The 27,937-nt window shown below is 43.1% G+C and overlaps 1 protein-coding gene across 1 annotated transcript in view; it reads right to left on the reverse strand.

Annotated features, from left to right (window-relative positions):
• Window positions 1–512: 512 nt before the first annotated feature.
• Window positions 513–27,937, reverse strand: part of PRPF6 (pre-mRNA processing factor 6) — a 30,078-nt gene continuing 2,653 nt past the window's right edge. The window contains exons 3-21 of the mRNA XM_019548280.1: window positions 26,919–27,037; window positions 26,143–26,221; window positions 25,424–25,600; window positions 24,291–24,446; window positions 22,155–22,249; window positions 21,144–21,300; window positions 20,753–20,915; window positions 17,145–17,263; window positions 16,341–16,559; window positions 14,944–15,066; window positions 14,039–14,160; window positions 12,699–12,837; window positions 11,569–11,688; window positions 10,274–10,450; window positions 9,715–9,848; window positions 9,033–9,124; window positions 5,182–5,296; window positions 2,851–2,977; window positions 513–1,923 (exon numbers count right to left, since the gene is read on the reverse strand). Coding sequence (XP_019403825.1) covers window positions 1,771–1,923; window positions 2,851–2,977; window positions 5,182–5,296; window positions 9,033–9,124; window positions 9,715–9,848; window positions 10,274–10,450; window positions 11,569–11,688; window positions 12,699–12,837; window positions 14,039–14,160; window positions 14,944–15,066; window positions 16,341–16,559; window positions 17,145–17,263; window positions 20,753–20,915; window positions 21,144–21,300; window positions 22,155–22,249; window positions 24,291–24,446; window positions 25,424–25,600; window positions 26,143–26,221; window positions 26,919–27,037 — 2,586 coding nt within the window. The 3' untranslated portion in view covers window positions 513–1,770. The remainder of the gene's footprint in view (window positions 1,924–2,850; window positions 2,978–5,181; window positions 5,297–9,032; window positions 9,125–9,714; window positions 9,849–10,273; window positions 10,451–11,568; window positions 11,689–12,698; window positions 12,838–14,038; window positions 14,161–14,943; window positions 15,067–16,340; window positions 16,560–17,144; window positions 17,264–20,752; window positions 20,916–21,143; window positions 21,301–22,154; window positions 22,250–24,290; window positions 24,447–25,423; window positions 25,601–26,142; window positions 26,222–26,918; window positions 27,038–27,937) is intronic.

Consider the following 27,937-nt stretch of genomic DNA (forward strand, 5'->3'; position numbering starts at 1 on the left):
CAGCTGCCCCTCCTGCAGGCCATTCCCATGCGAGCCTACTCCCAGAAACCCTTATCCCGCTAACCCCAATGTGGCTGACCCAGCCTCAGGCCTGCCGCGGGGTCGTTGCTCCCTCTCTCCTCCAGAGGCAGCTCCTGCCAACGCTCCCCCTCTTTGCAGCTGAAGGCAGCGCACCTCGCTTGAATGCAGATGCAGTGATACGCTCTCATCAGCTGCTGCAGCAAGTCCAAGAGTTTTGTTTCATAGGGATAAAGTCTGAAAGGCAGGCTGTTGAATCAAGGACAACCACTGCTGCTTTAGGGTTTAAACAACGTGATATTTTTGGCAAAAAGATGCGAAACTGCTTGGATACAAGAACGCTACTTACAGCAGATATATTCCTAAAAGACTCACCTTTATCAAGAGTAGCAGGCAAGGCTGTCACAGGGCACCTGCCAATCTGAGCCACTCGTCCCTGATCAAATCTTTAATGTGCAAGATTCGTTACAACGGAGATGAGGACCAAATAAAACTCGAAGAGGAACAAAACCAAGCTGTATTTTACACGCCTGTTTCCCAAGCAAGTGCCAGGTCCCCCCCCCCAAACAAAACTTCTAGGACAACACAAAAATATACACATGGAAGCAAAAGCTTTCACTATATCCTACTCCACAACACGCACGGTCAAATGCAACAGGAGATGATTTTACCACTCCAATCAGCAAGTACAAAACAGATAGTCCTTCAAGGTGGAGACGACTTTTCATTCGAAGGAGGATCACAAGAATTCAAGTGAGCCTCTTCAGGTCAAGTGGCCCTGATCACAAGTTTTAAAAGAGTATATGCAAGTCATGAAATAAGACAACTTCAAGGCAACCACAAATGCACAGACCTGTGCTCACTAAGAATCCCTCCAGCTACAAGTAAGATTTTTCCACCCGTGCTTGGAGAAGCTATTTCTACGGCATTTGTAGTGGGAGAAGCAGCTTCAGCTGTCAGAATGCCTAGGCCTTATAATGGCTCTAATTAATGAAGATTCTTCCTTTTTTAACTGGTCTCTTAAACTGTTTTCACCATGTTGTCTTTGTTCTACTGTGGTGTTCAACAACATAACCCTAAAAATATTGCATACATTACAGGCATTTTAAAATCCGGGGAAGTGTCTTTTTAAGTAAAAAAGTTCGCCGTTGAATGTCACAAAACATTCAGTTGACTAAAATCTTCCTCTTTACCAGACATGACCAGGGCTCTACCCTGGTCACACCAACACAACTGTTCTCAGACCCTCCTGTCACCCCACGATTCCCCCCGTCTGTCAGTGATGTTCATAGCCATCTCCCTGATGAACTCAACCACAGGGAACCACCAGGCAACTGAAGAGGAGGGTGACAAGAAGGGACCCCACATTAGGGAGGACACCAAAAGGGAGAGCAAGTCGGGAACTGAACAAGCAACACTCACAGCTCCAAATCTGCAGAATGGGTACAGGCAAAAATCGAGTGGCAATGCCAATCACAGCTTGGCACTCCTGCCCCCACCCTGGCAGTATAGCTGGATCTAGTGTATGCCAGGGCAATGACTGTCTGTAGTGCCATTGCTGGAGTGGGGAAAAAACTGACTCTCCTTGGGGTTTTGTTTTTCTGGAAAACCCAAGGTTCCTCTCGTTCCTACCCATTCCCTTTGCTTGTTCTAAGTTACTGTGCTGCTATCACAGGTGAGTGTGTTGAAAGCACAGAAAGCAAAGAGGCCAAGCCCTGCCAGGGTGACTGACAGAGCTGAAGGCGGCATGCTCTAGAAGGTATTTTTAATCTTGGCTGCCACAAGCACGAGGATCTCTCCAATCTTCTTCTGCCAGTTCTCGATGTCTTTGGACATTTCACACCACAGCTCTCCATGGCGGGGCTCAGCATTCTCGCAGCGCTTCTTCACCTCCTCCTGCTGCTCCTACAGAGGGAGAGAAACAACAGTTTGGGGCCGTCTCGGTCACTTTGTTCTGTCCTCAAGCAGAGCAAGAAAGGTCAGAGACCTTCCCCACCATTCCTCCTTCTGCGCCAGTGCAGTGTGCTGGGTGTCAGGTGCTTATATAAACCAGTTTTTAAAGGAAACTGGGAAGTGTGTGTTAAAGGACGAGATGAAAGTTCAAGGGCAGCACCTACTCTGCCTTGCTGCAGGCCAACTTAACACCACAGCCCAACAGGAGAGCCAAAAAAGGGTTTGGAAGCAGGAGAGCAGCATGACGGTATTACATCATCATGTCAGGAGGAAGTCATGAAATCATGTCTCATCTCAGCTCAATGCCAGGCTGCTCTCTAACCCTCCCAGATCAGACCAAGCAGTTCAGCTGATCTGCTACACGTAGCAATGCACACTAGATGTTTTGGAGCAAGCACAAGGCAACAGCAACCCTAAAGGAATGTTATTTCTAATAAGATGGCTTATATACCTCAGGAGTTTCTCTCACTGATTTTTGTGTGCTTCCAACAGTGTTGAATTATTTGCGGTGGAGACTTCTGTGACACGGTGTCCTGGTGGACTGTGCAGTCTTTCACAGAGGTCACTTGCCACCGAATTCAGCAAACATACTTGAAGTAGTATTCAACTGTTCTCACGTTATTGCAGAATTGTTATTGTCCTGCATTTTATTTTCCCACACTCTGCTAGTTAGTGGGATGAACAAAGAAATTCTAGGGAATGTGTTGAAAGAGAAGCGCTTACTGCACATTGCAAATAGCAGCAACTTTTGTTTCTCATTAAAAGCAATGAGAATGGGCTTTGAAGACGCAGCTGTCTGTAGCCAGCAGAGCATGGGCAGAGCTGGCAGTGATGTGCTATTCCCAAGGCCACAGTTTCAACCTAGAGGCAGACACTTACCTCTGTGCCATGCTGAAGCTCAAATTTGTAAAAGAAAGCCCAGGCATCCCCCAGGTCTGAGTCGATCTTCACTGTCCGATGGAACCATTCCCGGGCCTTGGTTATTTTGCGCTCGCTCCAGAACAACCTGTTGTAGGGAGGGAAGAGGGAAAGAGCAGAAAGAGGTGGTCAACAGCCCTGTGTCTAATCTGCAGAAGGGCCTCCCCAGAATAAAGGAGGCAGCCTTGCAGATGGCTCTCTCTCTCTCTCTCTCTGAAGAGGTGGTGGAGGAAGTACAAAGGCAAGTTCCAGACCCCCATCATTTCCACAGTTTTACTGACTACAAGACTAAATTGATGCCCTAGCCAAGGAAATGGGTAGAGGGTAGGAAGGAAAATTAGATCTCCCTAGGACAGATGCATCATCTTCCTACTGCATTTCATTCATTTTGATGCAATGAACCAATTTTGGAACAAAGCAGTATTGGGCCCCTGTCCATTCCCCTCACCCCCACTCGCTCCCAAATTCTTAATAGTTTATATTTAATCTCACAGCTCTCAAACTACATAAGCTCTGTAGATATTTGGAGGTTAAAATCCCCCCTGCCCCTAGGTAAGGTTCAGATTCACCAAGGCTGAAGCAGCACCCATCAACATGCATATATTCAGGCACCAAAATACTAACATCTGCTGGAACACAGCCCTGCCCTGCCAATGGGAAATGGGCAAGAAGGGGGAGCACAAACTTTTGTGCTTATGCTGCCCAGCATCATTTCTAAAATTCACTCATGAATTTCAAAACACCTTCCGCCTCCCAAGACCCAACTGGTTGCGTCAATAGTTTATGGGTTTCATTTCTACACATCAAATAGAGTTCAATTAAAATAAGCGAGTTCTTTTGGAACAGGAGGCTGTCTGATTGGCTGTGCTGTTAAGCTGTACAATTCAACGGTGTGATAATATGATTTCTTTTTAAGGTTTACAATACTCCTGATTATTCAGTGTTGGATAAATTGTGATTTAAAGAGCTTGGACACTGATAGCAAAGCAGACCAAAACACCTGCAAAGTAACAATTGGCAGTGACTAATTTGCTTTTAAACAAAAGCTCTTCGCAAACTCATTATACCCCTGCATATCAGACTGCCATGCAGCAGAGGCACCAAGGGAGGTAGAAGCCATTCATATGCCATCTGGTTTAATTACTAAATAATCTGAGTTGCATCAGGTATAGGCTCTGATAACTGTATTACAGTTCTTTCTCCTTTGCTGCTAAAGCCAAACAATGGAGCTGTCACTGTCTGGAAGATCCTGGTGCTGCAGTTGCTGGAGTGGATCCTGTGGCTTGCTTTGGCTTGTAATAGAGTTGTGAAAGAGTTGAGCAACCACTTTACATGTTTCCTGCATGAACCTCTTCTGGCATTCACAAAGGGAGGAAATTAAACAAAGGCACCCAGTTCAAATCCCAACTGCGTTTCAGTCAGTCCTGCAGCGGGTAAAGTCTTTCAAGTATAAAACAGGAGACGTATGGTACAGCAGATTCCAGCACTAGTTCTTTACCACCAGAAACCAGCACTTGAAACCTTTTCTAGGCAACAAGAGGAAGTTATTTTTTAAATCCATTAGGAACTAGAACATCCTCCTGCTTCACAATAGCATCAGTGTGATTTGCTGGTTTTGCTCATAAACAGCTCTAAACTTAAGCCACACAGAGTGGCAGAACATGAAGATCAAAGTGGTTCTCATGTTCCCAGAAATTGGGGAGCAGAAGCAAGAGATGAGGAATTAACAGGGCCTGTCACAGCAATCTGGGCACTAGTCAGTATAAATAGTCTTCCCTCCATCCCTTTTGTAGGTCTGAACAAGTTCCCTTGAAAGCCAAGGTAATGACAGCTTGACAAAACGTGCATCAATAAGTTATGGGCCATGGGGCCCTAAGTAACAATGTCTTCAGTGTGCACAACATCTGGCTCAGATCTGTTTTAGCACTGACACACACGCGCTGCTACACCCCCAGGTCTCCCAACTGACATGGGTACTTGGAAGAGACAGAGTGTTCATGTTCAGCCAACAGGAAGAAGCAGATCTGCACTAATACTCAGAAGGCAGCTGCAGTGAAGGAGCAGCTGTTCCCTGATCTGAGGTACATAAAAATGAGGCTGGAGGGGCCTCCTGGGACACCAAGGCCAGTGCCCTGCATTCACAGGTAACCACATAGGCAAATGATCCATCAGAGGGATGCTACACTGAAGCAAGACTGAGCAGTGCTATCTGCAGTAGTGTCGGGTATATGGCCTTTGCTTGTGCACAAACATCTTTTTATTACCTTAAAAAGCCCATCCCTAGTTACTCACTTAGCCACAGCCAGCAGGACGTGTGGGTCATGTTCACACTTCTTCAGAGCATCCACACTTTTGGTCTTCCGTTGAGGTCTTGCCTCCAGGAAAATTGCTTCTGACCAAAGGATTCCTAAAAATCAAGTGGAAAGATTTCAGCTTTCATTAATTCAGAGATTAAACTCCATGCTGCTGACAGCACTTACACTAGGGTACTGCTTTCCAAAGAGGGAACTTCATTCCCCCCAGCCCAGTAGAAGGGCTCACACCCCTCTTTGGGCTGAACTCTTCCTCATTTTACACTCTGCAACACCAGCTGCTGCTCCCCCCACAACACAAGTGCTTCTGCTGCAGGTACTCTAAGCTCTTGCCTTTCGTACTGCTTATGCTTCCTTGCATTGGCCCCAAACCCATGGTTTTTAGCCCAGTTCACTGCACCATCCCATTTATGTAGTGAAGAGTCATCCTCAAAAAATCTGTATGGAGCCTGTACATCACACAGTACAGATGACTGCAGCTATCGGGTAGTTACTTTGTCTGCCACCATAACATACCTGCAAATGCCTTCTACGAACGTGAATCCAGCAAGCAACCATTTTACTATACCAAACAAGCTGCACACATTGTCAACAGGCTAATACAGTTAATCTGCAAGTGCCAGAAGGGGAAAGCAGGCTACAGGATCCTTGTAGCTGGCCAGAAGGAATAAGCCACACAGGAATCTTTCACTGCTCTTCCTGCACTTTATTCATTTGCAGAGAGCGTTGCCAACTAATTATTAGAAGCAAGGCAGCAATTACTTGAAGGGCAATGTGTTCCCTACCCACTTGTGGCCACGTCATTGCTAGCAAACTGGCTACAGACAAACTCAGTGACTGATCAGGACCACAGTGTTACCAAATCTCTCAGAGCGCCAGGAGTAAAACTCTTCCAGATGTAAAGTTCAGAACCCTTGTAGGGTCTTACACCTATTGTAACCATCAACTCTTCTTTCTTCCATGATCAGGAACTCCTACAAGAAAATCCCCAAGGAAGTGCAACATCAGGAAGCAACTTTAAGAGAGAGACTCAAGAGGAATACTGATGTCACTGCTGCCAGAGAAGGGACTGGTCATGCTAACTCCAGGGAACACCACTCCAAGTGCCCACAGAAACATAAGGTTTCCTCCCCAGAGCTTCTCTCATCGCCAAAAGCCAATAAGGAAGCCTGCTCAAAGCAGCATGCAATCTTTTGCTTTACCAGTTGCACCTGGCAAACACATTTCAACACAGAGGCCAATCCCATCATTGCACCAGTTTCTTACACATGGCACCACACACATAGACAGTTTGGATTTCACTAGCAATTTTGTATTTATCTGCAGCTATGGTTCCCCAATCTGTCAGCCGCCTGAGGGGTCCCCATGGCAAGTCTGCTTGACAAGAGGATAGTCACCCCCATTTCCCACTGCTACTAAAAGAATCAACATTCCTCAGTGAACACAAACCCTGAATCATCTCCTGAAAAGTCAGGACCAGCCAGCTCTACAAGAGCCCAATACTTCAGAAGCAGCCACAGACAGAAATGAGAGCTTCAACAGGAATGAGGGATAAGGCATCTGAGTCCATGTCCATGGAGGAGAGGAAGACAGGACTGGTGCTTCCAGGAAACATGTGGAAGATCAGACAACATGAAGAGCAGAGCAGCAACAAAGCACAAAAAAGCCTTAAAAAGAAAAGCTTTCAAGATTGTGTGCACAATTGCCACAGCATTGCTATTGAATCAGGAATAGGAAGGGAGGCAGGTCAGGAAAAGCTGTCCAAAAACACAGCTTGTCCAGGCTACAAAGCTCAGAAGTCCCTAATCCAGCACGCTGATCTTGCAGATGGAACCAAGGACACCCATGCCCTTAGCCCAGCTGTCCCTGACTGCTGTTACAGTGGGCAAGTCTCTTGCACTGCCCTTGTTCCCCATCTGTTAAAATAGGGATAAACTTTCCTTGGCTCACAGAGGCACTGCAAAGCTAAGCATATATGAGAATGCCCAAATACTAGAATTGAGAGTCTTATAAAGGGGTATAAAAATCAAAGAACCATGCTCTCTCAAAGGCAAGCTGGACGTAGAAATCTCTAACGAGCTCCCTTAGCATGGGAATTCTGCAGCAGCTCTGCATACATGAAAATGGCTATTTCCACAACAGGGATCAGTAATGAAATAGTTAACATTTTAATCATCGCCCAAATTCAGATTTCATACTCCTCTGTTAAAATGATTGTTTCAGGCTGGCAAGGATGTACACACTGCATGCGATTCATGCTTTCAAAGCGCTCTCTACAGCCCGACAGGACTGGGTGCCTTTCTAAAAAGATATGCTCTAGTTCAAGCACGAGTTGTCAGGATCAATGAAGCAGTCAGGAGATGAAATTCTATGGCCCATGCTAGCTCGTGTCAGATGGAATAGGCCCTTCTACCCTTAAACTATTATCCCAATAGAGTTGGAAGAGAGTATGTTGTTTAAATGAAAACAGATCCTACAGCACATTTCCATAGAAACAGAAAGAGTCTGCAGCAAGTTGTGGCAGCAAAGGCACACACAGGCCATTCATAAAACAAATTAGCAGAGTGTGGTTTGCGATACACGACTAACTCTGTTGTCCAATAGTGCACTATATTGAGGAGCTTGCGGAAAGTCTCTCAAGGCACTACAACCTGGATTTTCAGAAGACATCTAGACACTTAACTCCCAAAGGTTTCAACTGGACTTGGGTGCTTAAACAATTTTAAACCTCTGACAAGCCAAGAGGATGATTTTTAATTACCTTGCATTTCTGCGATGACAGCTTTTCTCCAAGGATTTTAACATGTTTTAACAATTAAGCCTCCCAGTGTTCCTATGACACAGGCAAGTCTCAAGCCAGTTTTTATAAACCAGGCCAAAGGAGGAAGTTAATCACCAGTTCAGACTGGTTTAAGGTTGGACTTGACACAATTTAGTTTTTAACAGCAAGTTTGGTTATCCCCCTGCTGAAGCTTTTTGGGGCATAACTAGCTGATCTGCTCCAAAGTCTGCTATGAATACAAAACTTTTAAAGCCCTCAATCAGTTCAGAGGCATAAAGCCTAGAACTGAGAGGCAACTGCTACAGTATTTTTTTCCAAAGAAACAAAACTACTAAAACAAATCCATATGAAGGATGCGGACCCAATTAGCGGACCCTGGCAACAAGGAGACAGAATCTGATACGAGAAAATCTTATAAATGCACAGCTGATCATGACACACAGAAATCCAACAATCCTTCCACTAAATCATGTCCCGCTAAATTGTTCCAGACCACAAATTGTCTTTGTTAGCTCAGAAAGCCTCCTACAATCTGCTTTGTCTCTTCTCAGAGAAAAGCCACCCACATCAATATGCAGTCTCAAGAAACCAAAAACCATGGACAGGGACACATGTCTGACAGTACAATCCAAATAACACCAAGGGGGAAAAGGATCCAACGACCAATCCAGGCCCTTCTTGACAGTGGAGAGTGAAAGGCACCTAAAACTGAAGACTTTTTTTGAGGACTACCACCACCTCCCTAGAGCACATCAGAATCCAGCCAGGTCATGAGACAACACAGCTAGCAGAAACAGAGACAGATGAAATGCTCTCTTGCCATCAAGACAGTTTGCCCTACATCCTGCTTCTATTTACACATGGAGTTTTGTGCAAGCTCTTGTTCCGTGCCTGCTTCTCTCCTGGAGCCTGGGGAAGTGTACTGTGATACCTGAAAGCTGGCCTATTCTCTATCCTAGCCATGCAGTTGGTCCAAAAGAGATAAATCACCTGTGAGAATTTTTGCAGTCAAGCAATTACAGCTGCATTTCAGAAAAGCTCCTTCTTACCCGAGTTGGGACATTCTTGTAGAGCCTTGGCCATCAGTGTATTGGCGATGTTCTTCAGTCCAGCCCTGTATTCCAATCGCACAGACTCTAACCTAATGTGGAAAAGACCCAGGGTGAACACCCAAGATGTGACCTCAATTCAGCATTTCACAAAGCAGATGCTCACTTGCAGGACATGGAACCTAAGACATCTGCCATGACTCATCCCTAGCTCATTCAGCTAAACGCGTGCAGTAGGAAACCATGGCTATTTAAGCAAAGAACAGCAAAGTAAATGGCTGCCACAATTTTCTCATTCTGGCATTAAAAAAAACAATTATAAATGTCTTTAACAATCATCTTAGATAAAAGCATTTGAAGAGGGGACTAGCCAAACGTGGAAATGGAAAATGAGGTGTTCAAAAATTCTTTTCTATTACCCCAGAGCTGCCATTTAAAGAAAATAGCTGACAATTACCTGTATACCCAAAGCAAGTAACACAAAGGCAGTTGTATACTAGTTGGACCCTTCAGAGGCTGAAGATGCTCAAACGGAAGCAAGCATAAAGCCATCTTAGAATTTCCTTCTCGCTAGGTATAGAGACGCCATACTCGGAGGGCTGGAAGGGTGTCAAGTGATTAGCATGGCTATGGCACTGCCTATACAGCTCGTGGAAACTCCACTCAGCTCCACTCCACTCACCAAAGGTCTGGATTTTTCGGATTCTTTAAGCGGGACTTCTCCAAGATGGCTCTTGCTCTGGTCAGTTGCCCAACTTTCTCCTCCAGCCTTGACAGCAAGAGCCACAGGGGGATGGAATGGGGACATTTCTTCAACTGTTAAGAGAAGCGTGCAGGATGGTTGGGGAAGAAGAAGATAAGGAGTCTGCTGTTTTACCTGCTTTTTGCACTAAGGCTGAAATAGTATGATAACCTCCCCAGAGGGCAATTCCCTCATACATCCCTTTTCTCTGCAAGACGTGTAGAGAACGTGAGACAGGAGGTTGGTTACGTCATTTGATGTTTCTCACATTCTACCTGGCTAATTCTCGGATAGCAGTGAACTAGAGAAAACTAGCCTGTGCTTAAGTTCAGGAGAAATTAAAGAGGCCATTTCAGTGTTGTGAACTACACCTTGCTTCATAAGTACATTTACAATTTGTGCTCTCTGTCTGGAGATGGAAAACCTTTGGACTGTGCATTGAGACAGACCAGGTCATTCCCCCAAGCCAGATGTGCGAAACAAATCTCAATCATCTTACCCCTTGATTATAGGCTTCTCGAGCCTTTTCGGTTAGTTCCTTTTGCTCCTCTACCTGTCCTTTCATCATCCACAGTTTGGGGAAGTCTTCATAGTGCTTCAGGGCTTCCTCACAGAGTTCCTGGGCAGCAGCAATGTTCCCCAGCACCCATTCTAATTTCACAGACTTCATGAAGACCTAAGGACAAACCAGAAGATGCTTTATTTTAGCAGCTACTGATGGGCTACGGTATCTGTTAATAGAATGGATCTTTTGTCCTGTCAACCGACAAACAGCCACTGCACGCCTAGATGACAAATAGTCTGAAGATATGAAAATTAAAGCTAAAAGAAGTGGCAGCTGGAAAATGCTAGAGATCAACTGTTGAAGGAGCTGGAACAAAATGATCAGACATAACCTTTGGACCCAGCTGCAAGTAAGAGGATAGACCACAGTATTCAGAAGTGCCCAACACAAACATTTAGGCAGCTGCATATGCTGTGAATATGGGTTTGCTTGTTCTCTTTCCCACAACATCCACCTCTTTTCTTTTTCAAGGTACTCATACTTTAAGACCTCCTTCCCCTTCCTCCACACAAGATTCTGGATTGCTGCTACCATCCCTCTAGCCGAGAACTGAAAGGTCTCTCTCTTTTTTGTGGTCAAAAAAAAAGCCAAAAGAGCCATTACTGTGCAAAGGCAGGTCAAGGCTGGGAGGGACTTAGATGAAACAAAATGCAGGTTGCTTAGACACTTGTTTCCTCCTTTTAGCCTAAGTAACACAGACATAAAAATTTTCAGAAGCTCAACCGCCAGGGGAGGAGAGAAACAGTGACCAATGTAAAAACAAAAAAAATTCGATGTTTTTCTAGTGTAAAGTTTTGATTCATTTCCCCCCAGGAGATAAGATGAGAAACATACACAGACCTGGAATTTTACATGACAAACTACAGTTGTTTTGCCATGTGAAGCTGTATGCATTAGCGAGCCTCCTGTGACAGGATTCTCTTTTTTTTTTGGTAAAGAAAAGCCAAGCTTTAAACCAGAATGTTACATACTGGGAATTTCCCAACTTTTTCCACTGCATAAAAATCTAAGCTTGTATTTGATCTTAGGTTTTTTCCCATAATACATTTGCTTCATGTCACAATGAGCTGAAGAAACACTTCAACAATCAGCTACATGCCTGCGAAAGGCAATGGCAGAATGCCATCTGGTAAATCTCTGAGGCTGCAAAAGCAAAGGAACTCCCTCTTCCGTCCTTCCTCCCCCATGCCAAGAGAGGTCTTGGTCTCTCCACCCTTTGCACATCTCACCCTTGCAGTGGGGGCACTGCTACGGGCTTTCGCCAGCAGCCTTCTTGCTCTTTCATACTCATTGTTTTCAGACTCCAGCTTCACGGCAGCCAGCCAGATCTCTTCGCTGTTGGGATTGGCCTGCGAGAACACGAAATAAAAGACAAAAATACATACAGAAACAGCAGCAGATTTAAGCCTTCACATGGATCAGATGAAACAGATATCAGGGCATCAATCTACACCAAGATTCTTTCAAGTTCAAACCCTTCCCAAGCGTCTGTCTTTGAGTTTACACAAAGTTCCCCAATGGACTCACAACCTAAGGATCTACGCTAGCTTGAGAATCCAGGACAAAACAAAGCCTTCTAGTATAAAGGCCTGTACATGCAACTGCAGTGCAAATAACTTCAGGGCATCAGTGATGAGAAGACTTCAAGGTTTTATAAGAACCGGCCAAAAGCCTAATTTTGGCAATAATGAATCATTCACCTTTACTTAGAGCAACTGCAGCCATCCAACTATGCTACAGTTCTGCTAGTAGGGCACTGCTCTCCAGGATACCAGAAATTCCCATTTCTCCAGAACTGTGATGTTTGCCTCGATCTTCAGGGTCTGAAGGATCATTTGTAACAAGATGACTGTACTGGTCCAGATGACAAACGCTCTCAAAATTACCCATGAAAGTGAGGTGGACATGTTCCCAGTTCTGGGACCAAAACCACTGAGTTCCGAGAGAGAAAGTTAAGTTATCCCCAAGGCCTTGTTTGCAACAAAGCGACTGCAGGTCATGTTATCCTAGAGTTGCCCAGCACCCAATACACAGGGGTCTTTGTGCCTGACCTGACTTCTTGGTTCTATGGGAACAGAAATAATAATAATAATAATAATAATAATAATAATAATAATGAATTCTGAAAGGGTACAAGGTCACAGGGCTGCTACCAGTCTCTCTCTATTTGAAACCGGCAGGTTGTGAAAGATAACGAGGAAAAGCAGAACACAGAAAGGTAAGTTCTGCTATTTTCAAAGGCTGACTGCTGCTGCTAGCTCAGAACTGCCCCCAAAAGGGCTTCCTTGCTTAGCCCCATCTTGCCCACGCTAAGGCTCACACCATATCCACGACTCTAACAGATAAGTGATACACAAACCTGGAAAGCCAGGGCCAGAATGCTTCTGGCTGCAGGCACATCTCCAGCCAGCCACTTGGATTTAGCTCCCATGAGCCACAGCACTTCTGCTTTGGGACAGTGAGCCACAGCTCTCTGCAAAAGTGCCTCCAAGGATTCCCTGAAACAAGAGAGTGCTGGATACAATCAATAACCTGAAGATACAGATATTAACATGAGCTTCCTCAATCTACCTCCACCATCCCTTGATGTTATAAATAGTTATCATTATAAAAAGTCCAAGGCTATAAACACTGATAAGTCACTTCACCAGGAGGGAGTGGGTGCTCTTTTCATGAGGGTTCAAAAAAATCAGCATCAGAAGATCACTCCACAAACCAACTCCCTGTTAACACACCATAATCAGAAAGTGTTTATGGAGAGACCCTCTAAAAACCATGCAAGTCTCAGGAACCGTGGTTCACCTAAACCAAATCTTAGCAGCTATGGTGACAATTCCCCCCCCATATTATCTGTTGAAGTAGCCTAGACCTCATGGATAAGATTACACTTTTCAGAAAGGTAAAATACATTTTAAGTGTAATGAGAGGGGTTATAAGTCAAGTCACCACAAGAAAATCTGAACAGATATTAACATCAGTGGAGGTGGGGCAGAAGGCAGCTAAGTTGCAATAAAAAAAAAGGCAGCTTCAACAGTCTAAACTAATGCCCAGATCCTGCAACAGCTGAAACAGAAGAAGGTCCCTTGGCCTTAGGGTTATTGCTCAAACATTTAAAATTAAGCCCGTGTGCAAACAGTTGGAGAACTGGGGTTCTTACAAATGTACAAACAACTTAGAATGGTTTAAGATTTCCAAAAAGACAAATAACCAGATACCCATCATGCAGATGGAACTTTAAAAAGGTGGATTTCTCTTTCTTTGCACTGTCCGTTCCAAATTTATCACCTGGTACCAATGTGCAAGAGCAATAATGTTTAATTAAAAATGATGGAGTGCTTCCCAGCAAACAGGTTCACCGGTCAAATGGTAAACCAGGAGGCATTTAAATAATTTAGAAAAGCAGTAACACCAGATATTTCCATTTCTGCTTGATGCCTCAGTCCCAAGAGGTATAGCCTCATCTGTGCCACCACATGGACCTAATGAGGCACTCTTCAATCCTCAAGAGGATTTTAATGATGTTCACTAACAACAGGCACTCTGACCTGCCATAGAAAGCCTGTTAGCTGTGCATAAAATGCCAATATTCTCTGGCCTGGTAAAAACCTGCAATTCCAGCTGTTCCATAAGACAGCTTATGGTTGATTGCCTTGCTTCTATGCCTATTCCACAAGTCTTAGAAGAATTATCTTCACGTACCTAGTTCCATGATTCTTTTCAAAGTAGGCTGCTCTCAACCACACACTCTTCTTGCTGGGGAAAATTTGTAAGGCGTAAGCGTAAATTGCCCGAGCACATTCCAGAGCATTGTGAGCGACACACTAGAGAAAAAAGTAGAAAGAAGAGAGTTTAGCAAAAGGGTCCACCAGAGATACATCCATCAGTGACAGAGCTCTCCAGGTGTGACAAGAATTCTACTGAATGGGTCTTTACCAAATACTTATATCAGAAGAAGGTACGCTTTTGATCAGCAGCAGGTAAAAAGGTACACATTGGGAATGTGGAATAAATGTTTTAAAGAAAAAATATGGGATTTTCAAAAGCACCCAGGTGTCACCGATTCCATGAAGCGCCTCACTTCTAGATTACTCAAGAATTTTCCAAAATCTGGAAGGTCCTAAAAGTATGGACTCTGTGCTTGCATATGCATTTTCTATGTACAAAACTTGCTGGGAAGCACAATTTCTTGTGTATATACACCATTCATGGTAAGCACAATGCAAAACCAGCATTGGAAACTTAGCTTCACATGGGTTATGAAAGCAATATAGATGCTTTCTTGCTGCCAGTTCAGTCTGCTGCAGATGAACTAAGCTATGCACTTAAGTTGTTCTAGTTCCAAACTTTAATTTAATTATATGTAATAATTTTATCTAGTCTTTCAAAAGGTGGAGTTCAACCACTGCAAAATGTGATGCAACTGGCCCAAGGAAAGAGAAGCCAGGACGTGGAACAACAAGGCTGCTGCAGAGAGGCAACCTTGCTACTGGCCAGATGCAGAGAGGTACTGTGCATCAGCCCTTCACTGTCCCAAGACAGAAAATGCACCTGGTCCCAATCCCCCTACCATAGTTCAAGACAAATGAAGCTACAACTGGGCATACGCTATCTGCATCTTCCATCCAGGTGTGTTTCCGATCTTCCTCCTCAATCCCAATCCCAATTACAGCTCGCATAATCGCCTGACAGGTTGCCACACTTCCAGCTTTATCGCACTCCTCTGCATCCTGGAGAAAATAAATCAGATCAGCACTAAGGAGATGCATCACTTCAGCCTGGGATAACAGCAAAGGAGAAAACAGATTTTATAGCATTGTTCAAGCAGGAGTTACTATGCAGGACCTTTGCAGCATGGATGGGTCCCTCTCACTACCCCAACATGGGAAGGGCAAGAGACAAAGGGAAAGGAAAAAAAAGGAATTGAAGAATTCAGGCTTGTAGAATTTATTACAGGAGTTTAGTTTCAGCCTCAATTAAAACAGTTTTATGATGCTAGTTGCCATAACCACTTAAATCCTGCCATGAATATCCAATGTTTTCTAATGCCAAAAAGTGTGGTTATGCTACTGCATTCATTGGTGGAGTGTGCCCACTGCTCAGTGGTTGTAGGACCAGGCTCAGAGACAGGCCCAATTTTCCTTGAACCCTGCCATTCAGAAGTAGAAGGACAGCATATGCGAATACTTGGCTGCTTTCACCCCCTCTGGCTAGTGGAGTAGAATCAATTTAAGTAAGTAATTTTGATGTGGTTTATTTTTAAACAGCATTCTATGCTTAAGCCCTGTTTCTAGAACAAAGCAAATCCAGGCGAGGTGCCAGAGGGGTTTTAAGTGGAGTATCAAGCTAGCAATGGATGCCCGCAAAGGCTATTGCCAATGCGGGAGCATCACAGGCATCGTTACTACCCAAAGCGTTCAGACATGGCTACTGCAACATAGCCCCTCTCTAGTTTTGTACAGTAAAAGGCTGCAAACACAAATAGTCAATAACAAATTAAGGAGCATTGTTTGGCTCTCACCATACATGGAGTACACTCAATTTTTGCAGCGGGACAAGGAAAGAGACCTCATTGGCTCTACTGGCTTCAAATTCATTATGTAGACAACATACAAAAAGTTTACATGGAGGTTCAACCTCCATCTTTGCCTGGTGAATAACCAACTTCACCTTGAAGCAAGTTTCTTTTTAAAAGAGCAGCAACTCTGATGAAAGCAAGTGTGCTCTCCAGCTAAATTAGCATTTTCCTTTCCACGACATACTATTTAATCATAACAGTAGCCTTGATCCTCTCAGCTCAGACTAACTGACCTTTTAGCCTTGCCCAAAGGACCCAAACAGAGAACACATTATACTGTTCTCAAAACTGGCTTAGTTCTATATTATTTTATTTATTTAACATAAGAAGCCCTCAAAGAAGAAGGTGTTACACGGTTAAATATGGATTGTGGTCTAACACTAGAGTCCTCATGAGGCTTTCTAAAACAAGAATGAAAGCGAATACCTGGATCCACTGCTCTCTGTTGATTTCCACCCCGTTTGCCCTGAGGGACGTGATAGCTCTGTCAATGATTTTCTCTACCATCTGAGTGTTTCCGTTGGCTTCTTCCAGTTTGGCAGCCGTGATCCAGATGTGCCGGTCTGTCGGAATGTTCTCACGGGCTTTATTCAGGACTTTGCGAGCATTCTCATATGTCTCCAGCCTTGCCAAAGCAAGCCACAGCTGCACAACAAGACCCATTTTCATATTAAAACAAGAAGGTGACAATGCCTGATAGAGGTGTCAGCCCAAGCAACATAAGAGAGAACATTTTGTTCTATGCCAACACACACACATATACTTATTAACGTGGAAGGGGGAGTATTAAAATCACTGGGCAACAGAATGCTATTATACAAGTAAGATTTGAGTTTAATCAATAAATACTACTGATTTGGGGTTCTCTCTGCTGCAATTTTGAATACTATTTTTTATGTTGCCAGTGGACTTACAGCTTAATAGTTGGTTAAATACTTAAATGAACTTTTTACATTTTTAATATTTTTAAACTATGGCCCATATTTTCCAAGTTGGGCATATGTTAGCTTTCACAATTAAAATGTGCCAACTGTGAATGCAAATGTGCTTAACAGGCCATCTGGAGGTGCAGTCACTAGTTTTATTTGCGCAGCCACAGTAACAAACAATTACACAAGAAAAGAAAGCAGTTAAAAAACCTGCCCATTGCCCTACGTATTAGTTAAAACATTGGGTGAACCCATGCATTGTTCCGTTAACCTGAACGGAAAGCAAAATTGGTTGACTTGCCTCCACGCTAGTTGGGCAGCATTCCACAGCACGGCTTAGCATTATCCTAGCATCTTCAGGTTCTTCCAACTCTACTGCGGCCTTCCACAAGCGCACCGAGTTTGGAACGTGCTCAAGGGCTACAATGGAGAAACAATAATATGAGTCATGCAGAAGAATTCTTGCCCATAAAGAGAAAACAGTATAGCTTACAGTTGCCCTGCAAAACTACTTTGCTAAGAGACTCTTCAAAGAAAACAGGCAAAAGTTTGCTCATTGGAAAATACTGTGGAATTAGTGAGGGAGAAGGGGGGAAAAATCTATTTGTTCAAAGCTAGGAGAGTCTCATTTTTAAATTCACCTCCTAGCACAGGCTGAAATAAGAGAACATCTAGCCTCAATTTCTGCAAGCTGCCAAACTCTTATCAAGTAACATCTGTGTTTCAACTCTTGCAAAATCCGCTTCAGTGATCTTTGGACATAAAGTCAGGAAAGTAAGCAAGCCATAAAACACTTTTTCCCCTGATTCAAGTCAAACAATACCAGTTGTCAAACAAGTTTTGTGCAAGTCAAAGATTTTTCTACTTAGGTCTAACTGCGCCACATTTGGTATTGTAAGCCCAGGAAGAGTTCAAATACATTGTAAAAAGGATTAATCCTACAACAAACAGAGATGAGTGAATAACTTACCATGCAATTAATCCCCAGCTTCAAAAGAAGCTGAGTTAAGACACCAGGCATAAAGCACCCCAACTCTGCCCAAACATATTTTATTGACCACAGCATGAAATCCCGAGACTCAAGTACTCCTCCTCTGTCCAACATGTGTGTATGAGCAAGTTCATATCCTCACATGTTTTTAAAAAGTTCCTATAAGAAGTCATGTTTTCCATAAAGAGCTTCCACTTTAAACAGCAATACACTTTCTCTTCATGTCAGAAGCATTTCTCAAAGAAATGCTGCTTTCCTTCAAGAATGCACTGACAACTGTATGGACAGTGAGTGGTCTAGCTTTCCTGAAAGATAATATAGCACCCTAAAATTTAAGAGACAGTTTGGAAAAGCTTTAGCAGCTCTCCAAAACATTGTTAAAGATGCAAGTTACTGAAGTCTAATTGTCCTTTCTATAACCAAGTATGTTTCCATTTAGCCAAGGGCTTTTCAGGTTCAGGAAATGTCTAGGCATTTTCTAGCTTTGGTAGGAACTGCCTTCTCAGCAGGCCATGATATTCGAATTCTCAAAGTCCAAACTAGCGACTGCTCTCAACCTGCCTTCTGACAAAGGCAGAATTTAACAAACAAGCAGCACTACATACTTTTCTATTTTTAAAAACTCTGACTTGCTGCAAACACCACAGATTATTATGGCACAGAGAATGCTGTGCTCTGTTTCAGGTGCCTTCTCCTCGATGCCCATGATTTATAACCAGTTGTGCGGTTTTGCCCGACGTGTATGTGTGTGTGAACATGCCACAAGACAGACCAGAACCTTTTAAAACAGAAATAGGTCACTGTAAAACCACAAAGTTGGTGGGCTGGGAGAGCATCTGAAGTTACTTTGAAGGTGAGCAGATTTCAAGTTAGCTGTGTCCCTTTAAATATTCCCACAAAGGTCCAGAGAGATTAACTGTTATTCTGAGCCTCCTTGAGACTCAGATGCAGTAGGAAGTACACATGGGTTTTACAATAAAGGCATTTTAACCAGCTGAACATTACCTGGTTTTTTTTTTATCAAGTCTACAGCGGCAAGCCTTCTAAAATGTGCAGTACCAGTCTCTGATAGTTTAAGAGTACCAATCAGCAGGACAGAGCATGTTTTCCAAAGGCAGTGTTCAATTTCTATGCTTCGAGACATTCTACCACTCAGATTGCTGCACCTGACTGGAGAGGACATAGGCTTTAAAAGCTCTAGAGCTGAAGTGGGATGGTAGGGTCACACACAGGCAATAGAAACAAAGCAGAAATGCATTTTAAGAGGATTGTGTTTCAGGGCTTCTACTTGGCACTCAGCCCTCCTTATTTTTAAATAAGCAAACTGGTTAAGTTTCCAGATCTCACATGGCAGCTATTCCACATGCATCCAGGCATCAGATTTGTGATGGACCATAGCTCGCAGCAACGTTGGAATAGTGCAGAGCTGATTGTTAATGTATGTAAATGAGAAGCAGCACAACAAATATTCTCCTTGTACACCAAATGTTTGGCCAGGTTGTACTTCACGCAGAATCTCCGAGTTTGCTTCTCACAGGAGACAGGATACAAGATTCAACCTTCAAAAAAGCCCCATATATTGAATCTGCTGCAAGTCATTGCTTTGATACAAAGCGTCCCTCTGACATTTCATCTACGATCATGGTACATTTTTCTATTTAATATTAATTGCTAATCTCAAAGGCTAACAGAGCACAACAGCAGCAGCTGCAGCATCCACTCTAAGTAGATAATGCACAAAAACAGCCAATGGAAACTCCTGAGAGTTCCACCATGGCAGCTGTAAGTGAACCTTAAAGTATAAAGCTTTTATCTAGCAGCAAGAGTGTTGTTCCATCACTGAAAACCAACTTAGATGCAAGTGAGAGGCAGGACATAATTTACTTCCTTTGGTCCCATCCCATTCTGCAGTAATGATACTCCATGTTATGCAGTCATTTAACACAGTGGATTGCTGCATAAAGACTTCAGAAAAGCACTTTCCCCCAGGCACCTAAAAGACTAACGTTACTCAGACCGTTCGTTCCAAGCTGTAATTGCTGCGGTTCAACAGCTCAACAAGGATTTAGCCTCTGCTAGAATGAGGCTGACATGGTGATTTCAGCAGTCAAATTAATGCTGTGAGCCCATGGGCAAGACCTGGGTTCAAGATACCAAAACGAATCACTGTTGCGAGAGAAAGAGGTGTCAACCATGTGTGGGCTAAACTACATTGCTGGCTGCCAGCAGACTGACCAAGCATTACGAAGCTGGAGTAGACAGTAAATTAAACAAAGACTGGGGAGACAGAAAGCGGTTATTGGGGATGGCACAAGGAAACAAGGGATTGAGTAAACATAGAAAATTTAGTTGGAACAAGTTAGTTCTCCTAGCAGAACAGATCCAAGCCTGACATCCCGGTTGACAGTGACCAGTACCAGACTTTTCAGCTGGAAAGTTTCTTCTCCTACATAGGGCTCTGGAAGTTAGAGACTGGTTTACACCTTTAAACCCAAGGCTTAAAATGTTTTCCAACATGAGTGCTGTCAAACTCCTTCCAGGTGTTTTCCAACCTCCGCCTCAATGAAGTTAAATGAAAACAGGATAGAAGGGGTTTTAGAGGACAAGAAATTGTGCCATGTTTGTTCAGTGACAAAAGTGCTTTTGAGATCATCAGCATTACAATTCTGGATGTGCTGCCTAACCACATGAACATGCAGTCCCATTTTAAACCCTGTCAAATCTCTGGCATCACTGACCTGCTACAGCAGTAAATTCTGCAAGTTTAAACACATTAAGTGCTTAAACATGTCCTTACCAAGAACATGGAAAAAAAAAACCCCACAGATCTAAGTCTTCAGATCAGACCATGAAGAGACAACACTGTGTGCACATATGTCTTAACACTTTAGTTCTTCCAACCTTGCGGAAGCTCTCACCTTTCCTGAGGACACGTTTCTTTGCTCGGATGTCTGTCTCCAGCTCTGCTGCTCTGATATAAATTCGGACAGACTGTGGGAGATGGCGGACTGCCTGGGCCACCACTGCCTTCGCCGTGTCCCCAGGCTGCAGCCGAGCAGCTTCTAACCAAACATCTTCACTCTGTCAGTCAGGAAAGAAAAATTAGCACTCCTCACAGAGAACACTGGCAAAGGCCCCATAAAAGAGGGAGGTTCAGTTATAACCACAGGCTAAACACCATTTCTGCTCCTGTCTTACAAGATAAGCTTCTCAGTATAGGCTGAGAGTCTAATGGAGACAAGATGCTTTTAACCACACTCTTTTTGTGAGGTTTTAAAACAGTCAAGTAGAAACCAAAGCAGTTCTAACCTTGGGGCACATTTCTGTCCCCTTCATGATGAGGTTGCGAGCTACTTGCAGTTTGCCAGTGACTTCTTCCAGGCGGGCTGAAGCGATCCACGCTGGGGGGTGGTGAGGGTTGGTCTCCCGGACAGACTTCAGAAGCAAACGAGCTTTTTTGATATCACTGATAAAGAAAACACACAAGGAACTCTCAGTATGCTAATTAACAGCACGCCTTAAGCCAGCTCCCTGCATCCACTCTCTCACAAATCACACATGAATACACATTAACCCTGGCCTTATTCTTAGACACAAATATGACCTTATATGCTAATACTACCCTCCTGTAGAAAATATAGTCATGGAGCTGAGGTCACGTGTGGTTGGAAAAAACAGCACCTGGTGGAGCTGATAATATCCAAGCATGCTTACAAACTTAAAGCCATTAGATTAAAAGGTATGAATTGAAGTTGTGGTGAATGCTGGTTTAACTGGCCATTTTTAAGGACAGCATCGAGAGCACCATCGGTAGCAAAAAGCTATTTAGTGAGTCAAGTCTTTTGTACAGGTAGATAGATAGATAGATAAGATCTCAGCTTTGACATTTTAAAAGGTCACCAGTCAAATCCAAATCTGCAGTCACTGATGGGAACTGAACTGGATCAGTTCTTAGCCGATAGGCAGTTGCATCACAAAACTGCTGCCATATCTCATCCCCAGTCTTGGCAAAACTGAATACTTGTGGGGACAGTTAAGTGTATCTAACTAACAGGTCTAGATCCTGACCTGCCTTTGTATCTGTAGGGGAGAACTTGTGATAACTGGGCCTGTGGACAAGGGACTTCATCCACCAGATTTTAAGAATACCGATCTTTGAAGAAGAAAAATGTCATCATTCAGACTAGTACAAAGGTTTTAGCCAGAGATATTAGAAATATGGGTTTCTATTGATATGCAGATTATTCAGTCACTGTCAAAAAAAATAAAAAAAATTAAAAAAAAAAAAAATCAAACCAATACATGCCCAGCAAGACCTACTTGATGTCTCCGCCGTGTGTTGGAATCATAGAATTCAAGTCTGTCAGGTATCCCTTTGGGTCCACCACGGTTTGGCCACTCACAGAGTCAGACACCTGAGAAAGAAATTCCAATACTGATGAAAATTACCAACCACAGCACAGTTCAGGGAAAACCAAAAAAGCAACTTATTTGAGAGAGGGAAAACACCAGCACTACCATCACCTGGTTTATAGGGTCACCTGGTATGAAAACCAAAAGAGCAAAAAAAAGGGAAAACTCCTTTCTTTATCACTCCTCTTCCCTCCAGCTCCCCCATTTCTAAACTACAGGACAGTACAGGCCGATCTGAAGAGCTTCTTTCCTAGAAACTGAATCTCAACGCTGTTTACATAATTAAACTGTACTACTGACATTTAAACAAATAAAGAGAGAAGAATGAAAAGATCTAATCAAGCTGAGAAAAAAAAAGTGTGTTCACTTTTGACATTTGAAAATAAAAGGGAAAAGCTGTTGAGGCAAAGACATCCAGAAAGGGTATTCAGAGAGATGACAGCTGCAGGAGACAGCTTCTGCATCAACAGCAGTAAATCTACAAGGGCACTAGGAGAAGAGATCAAAACCATCTGGGAAGCAGGATGGCACAAGTCAATTCAGAGTGATTTCTAACTAAGTCTCATTACAACCAGAAGGTAGGAGGCAAGTTCCAGAGAAGAGGTGATCAAGCTTCTGTGAAGTCAAGGCAGCCACTAGAAATAGTTCGTGCACAGAGATGCGTGTTTAAGTTACACATGTGCATGCACATTATTTCCATGTTCCTACTGAACCACAGCACTGAGACATTCTGCTCATGCAATATCAACTTTTTTTTAAAAACAAGTACAAAAGGCTCCAGTCTGGAGCAGTAAAGGCCATTTGATAACCAAGAACTGCCGAAGGCAAATCATCTTGCTATAGATAACTACATCAACTGCCCCTCCAGGCAGGGATCTCTGGTCTGCTAATATCACACATGCACTTTTTATTTAAACAGAAAACTAAAGTGCTTAATAGCCAAGAGCTGACAATTTAAAAATATGGTCTTGAAACCAACTTGCAATCAAAGAACGTACTTCAGAGAGCTCAAATCCAGCTAAAAGTAATAAATAAATAAATAAATAAATAAATAAATAAATAAATAAGAGATCAAATATTCATGGGGAATAAGGGACAGCTAGACATAAAAAGGTTTTGTAGTATCTACAGAAACACTACCAAGAGGGTTTCACTAACAAGCATTCGCCTTCAGACTAATTCCTTCAAGATTCCATCTAGGCAAAGACTACATAAAGTGCCACCTTGTTCCTCCCTGTACAAACTGTCACTAACATTGTCAGATATGACAAGTAAACTTTTTTAAATCTTATGAAATTCTGCACAATGAAGAGAAGTAGGAAGATGAAGTAGATTCCATTCTGACGCCTACACAAAACCCAATAGTTGAAGTATTGAATTTTCTGTTAGGTTGAGCAATCCCTCAGAAGATAATGCGTTGCTCAAAAGGATATCGTTTAGCCTGAAAAAAAGGTTAACATTTGTAGAAATACACAACTGGAAAGCAGAAAGCAAGCAGCTTGACTTTCTGATCCCAGTGGGAGCTGGTAGTACTGGTGACTACGGAAACAAATAAATACATAAGCCCACATTTACTTTGACCTAGAAAAATGCTATTTTAAACAACACTGTTTAAAAGAGCCTTTTCTGTTTCCTTTTATTATTTTATAGCCCAAAGGGAACAAAATAAAGCTTCCAAAACAGGGCTTCATGAGAAACAGCCTACACCTACAGTAAAAGCTCTGTTATCCGGCATCCCCCAGGAACGGGGGTTGCCAGCTAATCAAATATGCACCGTTTGGTGCATGCCCTGGCATCAGTGTGCCAGAGGACAGGGAGGGGGGCCCGCACAGGCTGCTTTGCCCCAAGCTGAAGAAGTAACAAAGAAAAACTTGGCTCACAGCAGTGAAACGGGAAGTCCCCTGGAAGTGGTACTTCCGGTTTCACTTTTGCCACGTCCCTCACAGGCTGGTTAATATGAGTTTTCCAGCTAAGTGCAGGTTAACACAGCTTTTGCTGTATCTTAGGCAAGCCTTTCAGAGGTATGATATTCTTGTGGCTTACCTGGCTCAATCTCATATCCATCAGAGTATTCCTGGCCTGGCCAATCTTCCTCATATCCAGTTCGCCTGTCCCAGGTGTCATTAGTCCAGGTGTCATTCCTCCTGGATAAGGAGTGTTCAGTCCCCCTGGATACGGCGTGTTCAAGCCACCAAATTGCTGCCAGAAAAATGGAAGAACTTCTTATGATCTATACAGAGATTTTCAGAGGGACCCAAGGGACCCAAGGGAGCGAGGTGCTCAGCTGTTTTTGGTTTCAGTAGGAGCAAGGTGCCCAACTCCCATCCATGCCTTTGAAAGTCTTCTCCTAGCAATTCTGATTGCATGAGCTAAAAGATATGGCCTGGGGAGGCAATAAGATCTCTGTTTGTATTGTAGTGTCATATCATTTTCTAAAGATCAACCACTGGATGAGGAACAAGAATGTTAATGAAATAAACCTCAAAACAAGTGTCAAAAGATGATCATGACATATTAACTGGCAAGGATAGTAATAATAAAAGAGTCATGAGATAACTTGGTGCCAATTCAAGATTGATGCGCTTCTCTTCTGTCGGCAGATCACAGTAATCTTCATCTAAAGAATCAAATCATAAGCCAGGCTTAAAACACTGACCTCACTGTCAACTGAAACCAAAACATCTCAATTCTGGAACAAACAAAGCCCCTAGGGGGAGTTGTATTACACTTCCTGCTAAGTATTTCAAAAAAACTTCAGCCAATTAAGAAAAAAAAACCCCAAAACAAAAACATGATGGTTCACTGAGCACACTTAATTATGCACCCCCCTCCCCACCATGGAAAAGGGCCTGGATAACCACATTTTAGACTCTTTCATTACTAAAACAAAATCTAGCCTTAGGCTCTTTTTGCCCAGCTCCAGAATTTATTTTTGTTTCCAATACACCTGGGACTGCAATAGGCAGAAACATCTTCCAAAGCCTCCCATGCTCCGGATGTTCTTCACGCTACGGTTGTCAGCCTCAAGTCCAGTCTTTATTTTTAATGGAACCACAGGACATGTTATAAGTGTATATTGGCATACACTGTGCAGCAACTCTTTAGCTCGACATACAGCTAAATGTTCATCCCAGACCAATGGAAGTTAATTTTCCTAGTTTTGTTTTCATGCTCACCGTCTGTCGGGGGTCCACAGAAGTGTGATTCTCCCCACTCTGCAAGTGTTTAGCAAAAAAGCTATCAGGTACAGGAGTCAGCTTCTCATAACGTGGGTTCCTCTGACGCTTGTTTCTGGCATCACCAACTTCTGGAATGCTCAGCCACTCTTCTTCTGTGACTTCTGCCAGCTTCCTCTACACAAGCACAAGGTGTCAATATTACTGGTTTTTAGAAGATTTTGTGCCTTAATACACCCTGTCAAATTCTTTAGTGAGCTGAATATCAACCTGATAGTTTAGAAACTTCAGGGTAAGTTGGATCCTATTTTGCCAGCAAAAATTTTAAAAAAAAATAGCACTCTTTTCAACAGGTATTTGTTAATATAAACAACATTGCTTTGTAACTACAGATGCCAACAGAATTTTGGTTTAAACCAGTACTGTCCCGTCCCCCCCGCCATACAAAACCTCATACTGAAAGTCATAACACAATACTTCAGGTATTGTCAAGCCAACACCGGCTTCTGCAACCTGAGCTATCAGTTACGTACTGGTTTTTGCATACTATGCAATGGACATTGCTGCCGTTGTGAAGGCAGGCAACAGGCATAACAGCAAATTCTCAAACAGCCACTACTCTACCTCAAACTGTGCTAATAAATGCAAAAGAATCATGCCCATCCCCCAAAATGGGATTTTTAAATTTGGTGACATGCAGGATAATCTTTTTTTCTTACTTTCAAGTCGGAGAACTGCTGCTGAATTTTGGGACGTTCCATACGGTACTTTTCAATTTCTTCTTTCTCCCGTTGTTCTCTAGAAAACAAATGTCAGAGAAGCTGCATTCACAGAAACACTGAGCGGGGTTTAGACAAAGTACTGTAATAGATCACCCTGTTTCGCCAGAGCTATTAAGGCACAAACCTACATGGAATGTGAGGGGTAGTTCTATAGGTCGGGCTCAGATTCATCTGCAATTAAATAGGATCAATACTTAGTACAAAAAAAAAAAAATTCCAAAGACAACGCAATAGAATAAAAATTAATATGTGCATTAGACCTGGGTCTTTAATCCTGTTATCTATGGATCTGATAATATTATTTATTTTTAATTAAGTTTCTTAAATTTACAAAATATCCCCATGAGAAGACTCTTCTGGTAACATCCAGCTTGTTGCGTGAGGCACATTAGTTCAGTTATGCTCACTGGGAAGTACTATTTCCCCAAACCATAAAAATAAACCACCATGAAAAGCCTCAGCTAATTGAACTATATGTGAATGAAGCTAGGCAACAAGCATTAATCATTCTCCAGGATAAGTCGCGCAACATACCAAGCACTTCTGAAGCAGAAAGGCGCCTCACACTCATTCAGTAGTGACTTTTGAAAATGTTGCCCTGGTAACAGAGCAAGGCAGCACAACAGCAAACAGAGAAGCCAGAAGAACCAATTCCTAGATCCATACCATAAATACAAAATACTGCCTCTCTGAAGTTCCATAATTAAGCCTACCTTCTCTCTTTTCTCCTTTCGTCCATTCTCTTATCCAATGCTGCATAAATAGCATCCGCTTCCTCATCATCTTTCTCATAAGGACCACTTGAGAACAGGCTCCCAGCATAGCCATTAAACTGAAAATTTTAAAGGGCCAAAACATTTTAGTTTCAAAGTTCAGTTACACATCCAGTGAAGCCAATACAGTCATTCAGAATAAAGAAAACCCCTCAGAGACCATTTTAACAGTAAAAAGGCAGCAAAAGGACACAATACATCAGCCCCCTTGGCTCTGCAGGGAACTTGTAGACCTCCTGCATCTAAAAAGGAAGACCTGTAAAGGATGGAAGACTGGATCCACCTCAAAGGAGGAATATTCTGCACTGGTCTGAACCTGTAGGGAGCAAACCAGAAAAGCCAAGGTTGTGACTGAACTCCAACTGGCTACATGTATCAAAGACAATAAAAAGGTCTTTTGTTTTGTTTTTTTTTAGGTATGTGGGGAGCTAGAGGAAAAGCAAGGGTAACACTGGATCCCTGCTAAAGCATATGGGACAACTGACAACTAATGCCCAAGAAAAAGCCAACCCGCTTAATGGGTATTTTGCGTCAGTTTTTCACCAGTCCCAAGGGTGGTAGTCAACAGAAGTCAAACACTGTGGTGCACCGTGACCAGTGGCGTCCCCCAAGGCTCAGTCCTTGGGCCTATACTCTTTAACATCTTTATTAATGATGCGGACATTGGTATTAGAAGTGAACTGGCCAAGTTTGCCAATAACACCAAACTTTGGGGTAAAGCATCCATAACCTGAGGACAGGAGGGCAATCCAGGCCGACCTTGACAGGCTCAGAAAATGGCCAGATGAAAACCTGATGGCATTCAACACTGAAAAATGCAAGGTACTCCACCTTGGGGAAAAAGCCTGCAACACGCTTATAGGCTCGGCAGTGCTACACTGGCTAGCACCACAGCTGAAAGGGACTTGGGGGTCATGACTGACCACAAGATGAATATGAGCTACCAATGTGATGTCACA

This window comes from Crocodylus porosus, unplaced genomic scaffold, assembly GCF_001723895.1.
Source record: "Crocodylus porosus isolate Cpor-Errol unplaced genomic scaffold, CroPor_comp1, whole genome shotgun sequence".
Taxonomy (NCBI): domain Eukaryota; kingdom Metazoa; phylum Chordata; order Crocodylia; family Crocodylidae; genus Crocodylus; species Crocodylus porosus.